Source organism: Pteropus vampyrus, unplaced genomic scaffold, assembly GCF_000151845.1.
Source record: "Pteropus vampyrus isolate Shadow unplaced genomic scaffold, Pvam_2.0 Scaffold151, whole genome shotgun sequence".
Classification (NCBI taxonomy): Eukaryota; Metazoa; Chordata; class Mammalia; order Chiroptera; family Pteropodidae; genus Pteropus; species Pteropus vampyrus.
The window spans coordinates 3,028,959-3,042,033 of record NW_011888932.1 but is presented as its reverse complement, the minus strand read 5'-3'; the positions used below and the strand labels follow the sequence as shown (position 1 = coordinate 3,042,033).

General features: G+C 37.8%; 1 protein-coding gene across 1 annotated transcript in view; it reads right to left on the bottom strand.

Moving 5' to 3' along the window:
- The window catches only part of CACHD1 (cache domain containing 1), a 213,431-nt gene that overhangs the window by 71,209 nt on the left and 129,147 nt on the right, over positions 1–13,075 (bottom strand). The window contains exon 4 of the mRNA XM_011369568.2: positions 2,588–2,694. Coding sequence (XP_011367870.1) covers positions 2,588–2,694 — 107 coding nt within the window. The remainder of the gene's footprint in view (positions 1–2,587; positions 2,695–13,075) is intronic.

Here is a 13,075-nt window from a genome sequence, read left to right as displayed (position 1 = left end):
CCTTATTCAGATCTTATTGATGATCCCTTATATAAAATACTGAGTCTCCTTCTCCCTCCTCCTTCCCACTCCATCCACTCCTCCAGCCAAAAGTATCCCCTATGACTCATCTGTGTTACTTTTCTTCCATAACATCCATCATCATCTGACATGTATATTTAGTTGTCCATTTATTTAAGATCTATGTCCCCAGGTACCCAGAATATAAGCTTGTTTTGTTTTCGGCTTATAAAATACAGGGGAGAGGATTTATCACATAGAACATGCTTAATAAATACTTGTTGAATGAATTTTTATTGTACTTATTCATTCTATTCATAGGTAGGAGGCCATTATCTGGCAGAATAGCTTCTGTATTCACTAAGAAAAAGGCACAATAACTTGACTGTTAATGATGAAGATAGATCTCAACAATATGGTCATTATTAGAAACAATGAGCAAATATAAAATAAGGCGATGAGGATGTAGCTGTGGCTGCAGCTTCCAGACCCTTCAAGGTCTGGCCCCCTGAGGTGAGTGATCCTGGCAGGGAAGTATCGCTCTGGCTCCTAAGTAAGCATGCACCACCGGTGGTCTGCCCCAGCCTACCCTTTTTATTGTCCCAATCACATCGCCAGTAGAGTGATGTAGCTTCATCAAGACCCTCAACATCAGACTGGGGATCTACTATCAAAGACTTGTTGACAAAGTAATTATCTACCAGATCAGAGTGAAAGTACATTAAAAAAAAAAAAAAAGTCTATAATTCCTTTTTCCTTTACTTTCCCTGATTATAAAAGCAATGCACGCTTACTTTAAAATTAAGAAAAGGAAGAACTAAGAATTCCTCACTGTTGCATCACTAAAAGGTAACTATTAACATTTATGAGAGAGCCCTAACAGATCTTATAAATATAAAGGAAAAATGCACTGACATTTTTCTTATTAATTCAGATAGCCTACAAGTTAACATGTATTATAAAAATTTTAACTACACATCAGATTAGATTAGATTGGGTATTTCTGGGACACATTTAAATCTGATCCTGTTCAAAGATTGCTATTTCAACCTTAAGTCTTCGTATCAAGCAACATGTCTTGTTTTACTGTGCAAATTTGAGGCAAAGGGCTAAGTACTAAATTTGGGAACCAGAAGACTCAATTTCCAGCTTTGTGCTCTGTGCCAGCTATGGACACCTCCATAATTCATATGCTCTGCCCATTCCATGCCTTTCTTGAACTTTCTTTGGTTATTTTTTTATGAAAAATATTTTCATTTCACTTCCTTTCTAGCAGTAAACCCCACATGTTCCAGAAGGCCTCCGGATTTTCAGACCAATAAAAAAATGACTGACTCCATTATGTATTGGTCTAGACCAAGGATTCCCAACCCCTGGGGCACACAGCAGGAGGTGAGCGGCGGGTGAGCAAGCGAAGCTTCATCTGTAATTGCAGCCGCTCCCCAGCACTAGCATCATTGCCTCAGCTCCACCTCAGATCATCAGGCATCAGATTCTCATAGAAGCACTGGTCTCTGGTGCCAAAAAGGTTGGGGACCGCTGCTCTAGACAATATGTGTGGCGCAGAGTTAAGCTGAACCATTTAGCCAGTAGCTATAGTTTTATGATCCTTAAGCAACATAAAGCTTTCAGTTCTATCTTTCCAGACCTAAAAGACTGCCTAGTTTGTGTACACAATTCCCAAAGACTACAATTCTTCCCCTGGACTGAGACTGGGTGGAGCTCTAGAAGTAAATACTCTGGTCCTCTGGCTTCTCTCTTGGGTTTTACATGTCTACAAAAGATCTAGAATTTGGGAAATACAGTTCTTCACGTTTAAGGATTATATCCTTCATCTCTCCAGCAACAGAGAAGTCTTAGGACCCGTCTAAACTTCAGATTCTTTCTAGGTAAAAATCCAAGGATTGAGGCCGATAGGTGAAGCCTTTAGGTTCTAGGTCCCATCAATCGACAAGTATATATAACAAGACAAAAGGGTGAGAAATATAAAATATAAACTGGGACTCCAGAGCAAGAAAGTAGAGACACTATATTACTTTGGAGTTTTATTTATATATAAGCTATATACACACAGGTACCCGAGTAGTTACTTCTACTGCACATAACCAAGACAGGGAAGAAAGTTCAACCTTAATGTAAAGCACTACGACACTGTTTACTAGTAGAAAAGCTTCCTCATCATTCTTCCAACCACCCAGCCACCCCTGCCAAAGCAAATAAAAATTATCAAAAGGGAATACAAATAAAATTCAACAACTCCTATTGTAAAGATAACTGGGTCTCTAAAATAACATTTAAAGTAACAAATGTAAAACTCCTAACAAATGAGATAATAGATTGAAGAGCCTAGCAAGGTACTTGACATGTGCAATATCTATAGCTCTAGAGTAAATGCTCGATACATGGCAGCTCAATTTTCTTCTTGCTTTCCCTTTTTTGAGTGTCAACTTTCCAGCAAGAAATAACCAATTTTAAGTATATGACATATGTCTTCAAAAATTAAAAGGAAAATGTCTAAAGGAATACATTTATTCAACTTGAACTTGGTGGAAAAGAGTTGATCTTCATTAAACTAAAGATTACTGACCTGAATTTAAGTCTCGTCCTGGATTGAAGGCCCGGCTATTAACAGTAGTAGAAAGTCGATCACAACTAATTGTTCTAGATACATTGGTATTAAAATTCCCATCGAATCTGAAAGAATAGGCGAGAATTAGCAACAATATTTACTTGGTGGTTACTGAATCGAGAAACATAAACCAACAAATAATAATAATTCATACTGTTTATGAAATAAGTTAGCTCATAAACAAGAAAATTGTTAGATTTTAAATATAAAAACGGTTACTTCAGAAGTGTGAAAAAACCAATATTTGTATCTAGAAGATTTTAAAAATCAAGTTCGATTCTAAAAAGATAAAGAAATAACCATCTATCAAACCAACTTTTCTCCCAATGAATTTGAGTCAGGTACTATTAATAAAACCATGCAGAAAACAGATTTGACAAAATTGAGACTAAAATTTAAAAAATTCAGACCTGAGCTCTGATATTACATATGAAACAATTCTTTAAATTATCGTATCGGAAAATCAATGACCAAGAACGAAAATAGACAGTAGTGAAGGAGAGAGAACAGCAATGGAGCAAGAGAGATCAGGATTTGGATCTCCACTCTTTCGCTGTTAAATACATGTCTTTGGACAATTGTTTAATTTTTCTGAGCCTCTGTTTTCTTATCTGGAAAAAAAAATTATAAAACTTATTTTCCAAGCTGTCAAAAAAACTTATAAATAACGTACCAAAATTATTTTCATGGTCTATGACACACAGCTTACACCTTCTAGACGGTAAACAAGGCCAATGTTTTTTTCTGATTTCCAGTGGTAGTACTAGAGCTTGAACAATGTTAGTACTCTAACAGTTAATCAATAAATATTAATGTAATCGATGATTTATATGCTAGGGCTAACAATAATCTGGAAGAAAATAACAGGAAAATCCACCAACCCATTAGTCACTATGAGTATTTTTTAAAGTGGAATTAAATCCATAGTAGCCAAAGTGAAAAAAATTTTGAACTTCTAAGTAACCTATTTAAGATTTCGAACACTGAAAGGACTCATGATGTTTGTAAGAGTTCTCCTACCACAAAAAAATTCAATTTGAAATCAGTTTTTTTTATGCTTGTGTTAAAACATACACCTTAGATGATAAATGCCATTAATAAAATGCCATTACTACAGGTAGAGCAGCTCTATCACCTAGGAGAAACAATTCTAAAAACCAAGATCCACTTGATTATTCACATGAACTTTGATTATCTGTTCATCGCCATCTCATGATATAAGAGCATCTAAATTGAACTGATTGTATAAGCAAGGGGGCTAGGTTTTCTCGGGGTGTGTGTTAGGTTCCAAAGCAAAAGTAAATAGTTCTGTTTTGAAATGTATCATCTCAAAGAAGGAGGTAACTGAATTTTAAGAGACCTTTAGTCCAGCTTCTAACCCAGTACCGAATTACATCAACATTGTCAACTGTTCCTCCAAGGACACAGTAGCTTTACTAACGTGGTCGCCCTTCCTTGGACCTGCTCCAATTTGTCTAGACGAGAAGACTGCTGCCTCAAAAGCCACAGATGGCGAGAAAAGAGATTAATACATCAGCAGCTGCCTGTGTGCATGCTGGCAAAAGCAACATAATATCGCTGTCCCTCTTGTTTTAGCACTTGAACATCTGTGAAGCAACCACAGCATTATACAAGTGACCCACTTGCTCTCCATGCTCTAGATGCCACATTAAATCTATTTCTTTACATACTTTTTAATAAGACCAGATAATATTTAGGCTTTGTGTGCTATATAGTCTGTCACAAATACTAAATTCTGTCAGTATAGTGTGGAAGCAGCCAAAAGTAGAATTCATAAAAAAAAAAAAAAAAATGAGTGTGGCTGTGTTTCAATAAAACTTTATTTTCAAAAATAGGAGGTAGATTAGACTTGTTTCACCACCCCTGGTCTAGACCAGGGAAGTCCAAGAGAATTCTTTGAGATGATGAAAATGTATTATTTTTACATTGTTCAGTATGGTAGTGACATGTGGCTATGGATCATTTGAGATGTGGCTAATGTAAGAGACATTAATTTTTCTATTTTTGTTTAATCTTTTTATTTTTTTATTTTTTTTTTAGGCGAGGCAACCTTTGGTCGACCTCACAGATTGCAAGGACCCTGTCGATTTCTTACTTTTTATTTTTTACACCTATAGCACCTGGTCTTCCTAGGTGGTCTCTCATCTAAGTACTAACGAGGCCCGACTCTGCTTATCTTCCGAGGTCAGAGGAGAGTGGGCTTGCTCAGGGTGGAATGGCCGTAGACTATTTTGTTTAATCTTAATTGAAATGTAAGTAGTCATTGGACGGTGGCTACTTGTCCATATGGGACAGTACACGTCTAGAAGGTTCTCTTGATTATTTGCCTAGCCATCCTTCAGGTCTCTTTTCATTTATCACTCCCTCAGAAAGGCCTGTCCCGACTGTGGGTGACTTCACAGTCTATGTCAAGTGTCCCCATCATCTGAGGATGGGCCATAATTTTTAATTTATGGCTTTGTGTATATTTTATGCATGAACTTTTATGGATCAGGCTACATGCATAGACAAGAGCCCCTTGAGGGCAGGCATTGTCTTGTTGATTTTGCTGTATATATAATGCTTAGCATTATTCATATAAATAGCAGCCATTCATATTAACCAATCTTCCATTAACATCCATGTTGCCAATGCCTGCGTCTGTTCTAGGCTCCCCAGAAGGCTCTAGAAGTCCTAGTAAGTGAGGACCATGACTCAGATGAATGGTTCCTAATTACTGAAAGTTTGGCCATATCTGAAACAATCACCTTGGATGCATGTTGGAATGGAGATTTAGTGAGTCTGGGGTGAGACTCAGGAATCTGACTTTGACAGGCTCTCCAGGGATAAGAAGCCCTCCAATCCTGCCATACAGATTCCTTTAGATAGAAAGTCATCCTTGACTTTCTACATAAGCAGAGGTACTTCCCAGTACGCATCAAAGAGACCAAAGACAGAGGATCTTCTGATTTCAATCGAGAACAGAGAAATTCTTAGGTATACTTGCAACTCACATCTGAACTTTGTGTACAAATTACAAACCCCTTTTAGACTTACACAGTTCAGAGTTGAGAAAAGTGAAACAGCAAGACAGGGACTTAAGAGAGACTTGAACCCATCACCCAAATCTCTGTCCAAGGATGAGTCACACACCACACTGCTTAATTTAAGTGACACATATGGAAGAACTTGATAAAAGGGGTAGCTCAAGAGTTAGGGAAAATTTCTCCCAGGAAAAATATAAACCTGGAGAGAATCCCTTGATGTCTCCCTTGATGGAACCTCCCTAGCCAAGACCTGTGCTATGAGCCCCTCTCCTTGAGAAGGCCGAAGTCCATTTCTGAGCACTCATAGATTCCCTATATTTTTGTGAAATGAAAGCTTGCTTCTGGGGATTGGGGAGACCAGGGAACTACTTTGAGAGTTTTTGTTTTTTCTCTACTGAAAAGATCTTAGAGATCTAAGAACATTAAAGAAAACGTTTTTATAACAATAATAATAGAAGTGACTCATTGACAAAAGTAGGTGCCCGGTAAACATTTGTCAGTCATGAAAGGTTTCACAATGTAGTTCTTGTCATCAATAACCTACCCTACCTTTTTGCCCTATTATCTCCCAAACTATAGTTCTAACCAGACCAGTCCCTCAACTGTTGGATCCCAACTGTGATGCTCTCCAGTGTCCAATGCACCAATTCTACAAAGCCCAGCTCTTCTCATCCTCCTCTCTGAAATGTCTCCTGTTAGTCTCAGCCTATGATGAGCCCTTCCTTTTCTAAAATGACTAATGCCATTCCCCACCATAATCTCATGCTTGTGTCACTTTTCCTAATTTTTTAGATTGCTTTGAAATCAGGCTTAATATAGTGTCATCATATTAGACATGGATTGACTGATTTTAGATTCTGTTTATATCAACAAAATACTAATCAATAAAAATTAAAAAATAAGATTATAAATAATGAGCAAATTATCTTACTTATTTTGTCTTCTCCATGAGGGGTGAGATGCCAAGTGATCTTGTTAGGAAAGTCTTATTGTTTAAACCCTAACACACAGCACTTGAACTCCCAATTGTCTCTAAAACCTTTCATATTTTTGAGAAGTCTTAGTTCCCCCGATGAGACTGTAAGTTACTTGAGGGTTTATATTTCTTTCAAGTCCTGCACATTCTAGTACATAAATTCTCTTTGGGGACTAACGACTGGAAGGGCAGAGAGCTAAGTTACTGGAAGGCTCTGGATATTTTATTCAATCGTTTTCATTGAACATCTATGATGAACAAGGCTTTGCCACTCTGGCAAAACATGATTATGTCATTGTCAGGAGCATGGGCTTGGAGTTTGGGTTAAAATTGCTTATTGCTATATAACTCTTGCACATAACTTACATTTTCTAAGCCTCTGTTTTTCTCATCTATAAAACGGTGATAATAGTACCTATTTCATAAGGTAATGTTAAGACTTAAATCAGAAAATGGTTCCTAAAGGCCTAATACATAGTATTTCATAAATAGTAAGTAGTATTGGATATATTAGTAATGATAAAAGTTAACAGCTACTAAGTACTTACCATACATCAAGCATATTTCAATGGATTTACATGGATGAACTCATCTAATCATCTCATACCCTGAGGGAAATACTGTTATTATCTGCATTTTAAGACCAGAATATTGAGACACAAAAATTTTAAATTAAGAAGCCCCAGGTTTACAGCTGGGAATTAGCAGAACCAAGAGGTGAACATATATTCGAGCTCTCATTCATAATGAACATATTACAGTAAGTGACAACTGTCTCACAGTAGTCTCAACTGTCTTGAGTTCCCTCACAAGTGCTGAAACTCAGCCACGGAGCACACACTCCTCAGCTGACTTAACATGAAATGCCTAGAAATAAACCTCACTCTGATTCTATTTCTGCATACATTACTGATGTGCCAGACAGGTAGGGAAGCAGGTGCTTAACACATACAGAAGAACAGTGTGTTTCAAGATGGTGAGCCAGCTAGGAGAAATAATTACAAGAGTGAAAACTCTGTGATTATCTCTCCACCTTTCACTCTCCATATTCACTACAGCTTGCTTCTCTTCTGGACTCTGGACTGTTCATGGATTCCAAACATAGAAGTAAAATTTGCTTAGCCTTCCTTGTTTCATTAACTACCTCTGGGCACTAGAGGAACTGGCTGCCTTGCTGAAGACAGGAACGTGTTGTACGAACGTGTGCCTTTCCTTTCAGATAATGATTTATAAAAAGAAACATGCCATTCACCCTGATTTGGAGACTGTGAGAAATGTAAAGTTCATCTTTACTTTATCAAAATACATCAGTTACTCTTAAGAGTTACCTAAAAGATTTTTCACTGAGAAGTATATTAGCTGCCAGTCACATTTACATAATTCCAGGTTTATGGAAAAGTCAAGAACTGGTATAATAATATATTTTCATATAAAATGAAGAGGCAATTCAAATTATATCTGTGTTTTAAAAAAGTAATAATAAGAGAATAATCATATCTAAATCTCTTGTAGACCCTTCACTTTTTAAAAAAAGATATGGGATTATGATTGCTTTCTATTCTTATTTTCATAACATAAAATTCAGTTTCAAGACAAATAACTCCATCTTTCTCAGCCCCTTAAGTTAAAAAAAATAAAAATAAAAAATTTCCTTCTGGATTTACTTTCATGAACAACTGATCGAAACTGCATCCCGAGGGAGAAAACAGAACTGTGACTCCCACTTTGATCTCTTCCCCATGGAGAAATTCACTCCCTGCCTGGCTTGCATGATGTTCATTTGATTGACGTTTGCTCTGATGTGCAAACTGCTTTGAACTTCAGACATTTAATTCCCATCAGGCTGCAGTCATTTTTATTCTCCTTCAACAGGATTTACAAGCAGGAGATCAGCAAATGTAGAAGATAAAATAAATTTGCAGAAGCTTTGAATCTTACATCAAAACAGTGTTCAAGTGAGTTCCAATTGGATTTCATTCAGCCTCGATTCACAGTGTAAATCAACTTTTCAGTAGAGTCCCAGTTTAGAAAGAAAAAGACATAAAGAAGAGAGACACATACACCAGTTGGGGTTTACTTCCTCACTCTCTTTCTTGGTCTTTGTTTAAATTTTCTATGGATGGTGATTTGCCAGGCAAATCACTCAGAAGCCTGGTTTTCCCTCAACATTTCCAGTGAAGGCTGCCTGATTTATCATATAGCACACAAAAACCACACCCACAGTTCCAAGGGCGGCAGGGAAATGTGGTATTATTCAGACACATTTTAAGGTAATATTTTAAAAAGCAAATCCCTGTGGATATCCCAGAAGCACAAGGCTTAAACTGATAGTTGAGTCCATAAACAATGCCAATATGGTGACAGCTGATGCAGTAGTGAATATTTTTTACTTGTTTCCTTGTTTTTGATCACTGCTAAAATGCTGCGATAGGTGCAAAAGTTTAAAAAAAAAAAAACAACAAAAACCCACCATTTTTTTCTGGAATCAAACCTGGTACCAGATCAGAAGCTGATGTGGAGCATATACTGTGAGGCTTCTGACAGTTTCCAACACAAGGCAGCATCTTGCTTCCAATGCTGCTGAACTACCAGGTTCCATTTTAAAAATAGCACACGTTTCTGGGACGCAAAGGAGGCAATGCCTCCTAACCAGTAGCCACAGGAGCTCGTAAAAGATGATCTGGACCTGAGAAACACTCAAGCCTACCAGACCTTCCAGTTCTAGTAGCAGCCCGACAGTGTCTGGGTTACGATGATATGACAGGGAGACATATCACTTCACCTCCATTCAACCAGGTTCCTGCTCATTCTTTCTGGGAAGTGTCTGTTCTCCAAATATTTGAGCAACACCAGTTGAAAAGAATTAAACAAGAACCCCCTTATCTTCCACTTAACCACCCATGAGAATAAAGTTAAACAAAGAAAGAGCTAAGATAAAAATCAAACATCTGTACTGGCAAATATTTAAACTCTGTTTGAATGGTGGAGGAAGGGGTAAGAGTGGAATCACTTCAAAAAGGAACTATCACATTCATAAAGTAAATGATATTTGAATCCCCGCCCCCCAAACCCCGCCAACTGTGTTTACTTATTCAAACACCTAAATTAATGGGCAAACTGAAAAGCTGTCAAATAACACGTAATCATGTTCCAAGAAATGGTTTTTCCTTCCATCTCCACAGAGATTGGAGAGATAAGCCACATTCTTTTTGTTCTTATCAGTAAGGAGGATTAAACCTTCAGGGTTCAGCAACTCAACCAGAGTAGAAACAAGGGCTGCTTTCAAATGCCCTTGGAAGGTAAGGCTTTCAGAGTAATAAAGCATCTCTCTCCATTAAAATCTAAGTATCATGTAAACCAGCCATATTTCTCCTTCACCATTTGTCCATCCCCAACAGATCACTGAGAGAAGGCCCTGCTGTGATCTTGTGTCTCACGTCTAGATTCCAAGTGGCAGCATTATTGATTTAGTCTGCTTTCTCTCACAAGCTTGGGAGATCACACAGGTGATATCCAGGGGAACTGCAAGTAGATTCACAACCACGTTAAACATTTATCCTTATCTTCCTCATCACCAGGTTGGGGCAGGGGTGCATAAAGAATAAGAAAGAAGGGTATCTAGGAAAATAAAGGCGAGAACAGGCAGGTGGACAGAGGCCTGGTGGGATCCACAGGCTTCCTTTGTGCTCTTCTGTAGCCCTTGGCCATCCTGCCAATGGACCTCTAATAAAGACTTAACACACTTTACAGTTATTTACTTATATACATTTCTCCCTTGTTAGCTGATATGAAGAGAGATATCCTTTCCTGTGTTTATCCCCAAGGCATAGCCCTGTAAAGTGTAAAAGTTCAGTAAATGTCTGCTGAATGAATAAATGCAGAAAATATGAGAGGCTGAGACTTTCCAAGACTAGACACTAAAGACTGTAAATTCATGTGATTTCTTCCTGCACATATACTGAGTAGTTAGTAAATAGCAGAAAACTGTGAGTGGTATAACACAAACACCAAGCAGAAGCACTAATAACATCAGAGTTAGCAGATGACCTTGAAGATGAACTAGTTCAATCTCTCACGCATGTATGCAGAGGGAAGAATCCTGTCCGAATCTCCCTGTTCCATAAAAGAAACATGGGATACTTATGGCTAATGTGTCCTCAAAAAGAATTACTGACCCAATATTAAAAAGTAAATAAAACTATGAGATACATCCTCCCGAAAGACATTATAGACAGAATGCCTTTAAAATCTTGGCCTTCTTTGAAAACACTTTTGATATTTTTGCACAAGAAAACACTTAAAACGCTAACGGGAAGTTTCTGGTCTATTTCTTAAGGCTAGCAGTATCTTTTAGAGGCCAGATTTTTTAGGAAGGAAGGGAAGTAGGAAGGTAGGGACAGAGGGAGGAAGGAAGGGAGGAAATCACAAGACTTCTCATTAAATCCATAAAAGGCCACTGCTGAAATTCAATATTCTAAGTTGAGTGGCAGGTCAATTTAGATGCTTCAGAGGGCCATACCATAGCCTCAAGTGAAATTCTAAGTAGGAATACATAGTTCAGCAGTTCAAGAGGCAGGTAAGCCATTCCAATTTTTCCACTGGTCAAAAAATTTTATCATTAAAATAAAAAATGATTTGGAATCAGGAAACCTAGGTTCCAAGCCCAGCATCCTTGAGCCCTGACACAATCCCTCTGAGCTACTTCCTCATGGGCGGTGGAGGTGAGGAGAGGACGGTATTGACTCCAGCACGGCTGTTTAGAGGATCAGATGAAGAATCCAGTCTGAGTAAGATAATGTTTACGGAAAAGCCTAAGAAATTATTTTACTGAAGTATAAACATATGTAACTCTTTTACATAAGTTAAATAATGTAACTGAGTAAGCCTTCTGAAATGTAAAGCGTTCTGTAAAATCTTTGTTGAATTTTGAGCTTAACTCAAGTCCTTCTGGCATCAATAGCCATGAAGGCTGTATCTGTAACATTTTGCCTCCCTGCAGGTAATTATAATTTTTAAAGGGACTGAAGATGCAAGTTTGAGATAAGGCAGGGAGAATGACTTGAAAGACTAAGGTTCAGCACACAGTACTTTAAGGGCAAAAACACAAAACACGCCTTCCTGGGGAATGAACAGGACCTGCAATAAAATTAAATTCAGTTGTCAAGGACCAAGCTTGTCACGTTATTTGACCTTGTGACACCGAAAGAAGAAAAGGACAAGAGTCATAAGTACAAAAGCATCTGGCTAAGTCACAGTGCTTTATTTTTCATAAGAACAGTAATAATAAAAAGTAAAATGTATACAGGGTTAAACATTTTACGCAATTTTTTTTCATGTGCTCTATCTTAAAATAGGGCTAAGAAAAAATAGGAGTTGCCCACATGTAGGTCAGCTATGTCTTAAAATATGATTTTATACAAAATCATTTGTACATTACCATGTTAAAATTATACATTTCAACTTTGCCCTTTCTCCTGATCTACCATGTATATAACATGGTTATGGGGGCGAAAATATTTGTGGGATGAAAATAAAATGATGCTATAGCAATAGTATTAACTGCTTGCCAAACACCTCCCAAGAATGCTCCACATGCAATTCAAAATTAAAATCAGCATATTTTTACCGAATTCACCATCTTCCTCTTAAAAATCTTCTTTTGCTCTGATTTTCGCTCTTTAGTTAACAGATTCCTATCCTGAGATACTCAATTTAAAATTCAGACTCATTTTTTAAAATCTTCCTTCCCATCCAAAACTCCAGTAAAAACTAGTTGGCAGATTCTACGTAATCCATCACCATCCTGGATGTCTTTCGCTTTCTTATAATCCTCTCTTGAGGTGTTGTTACTTTTCCCTTGGGTTATTAGGATGGCCCAACTTGACAAGCAACATGCCTTTCCAACACAATTTATCCTTCAGTTGCCAACAAATTAGCCTGCCCAAATCACAGACCTTGCTTTAAACCTACTGCTTACCAAGAGGTGTGTCAAGTCAGTCAGGGACTGTGAGCTCACCACAGTACATCTCTTATCTACCACTCCAGTTGTCTTCCACCTCACCGCACTCAATGTTTTATGGATGCTTGCTGTTTTTCTGGCCGGAAGCATCCTTCCTCCACATCTATCTGCAGAAGTTCCACTTTTCAGGGCCTCAACTGCTACTTTTCCACCAAGCCAGAGTGCTTAGAAGCCTCTGCTCATAATCTTTCTCCTCTAAAAGACTCTTTGGACTTCTTCCATGATGCTTGACACAGTCTGCCTTAGCTCACTCTACACATATTGTGTGAGCTCCTGAAGGCAGAGTGTTTTATTCATCCTTGTCTATCAGACAGTATCTAGCACAATGTCTTGTGCATTAACTGCCTTGAACATGACACAGACGAGTTGAGTTAAAATGATACACAATGGTACAGTGGTCCCCC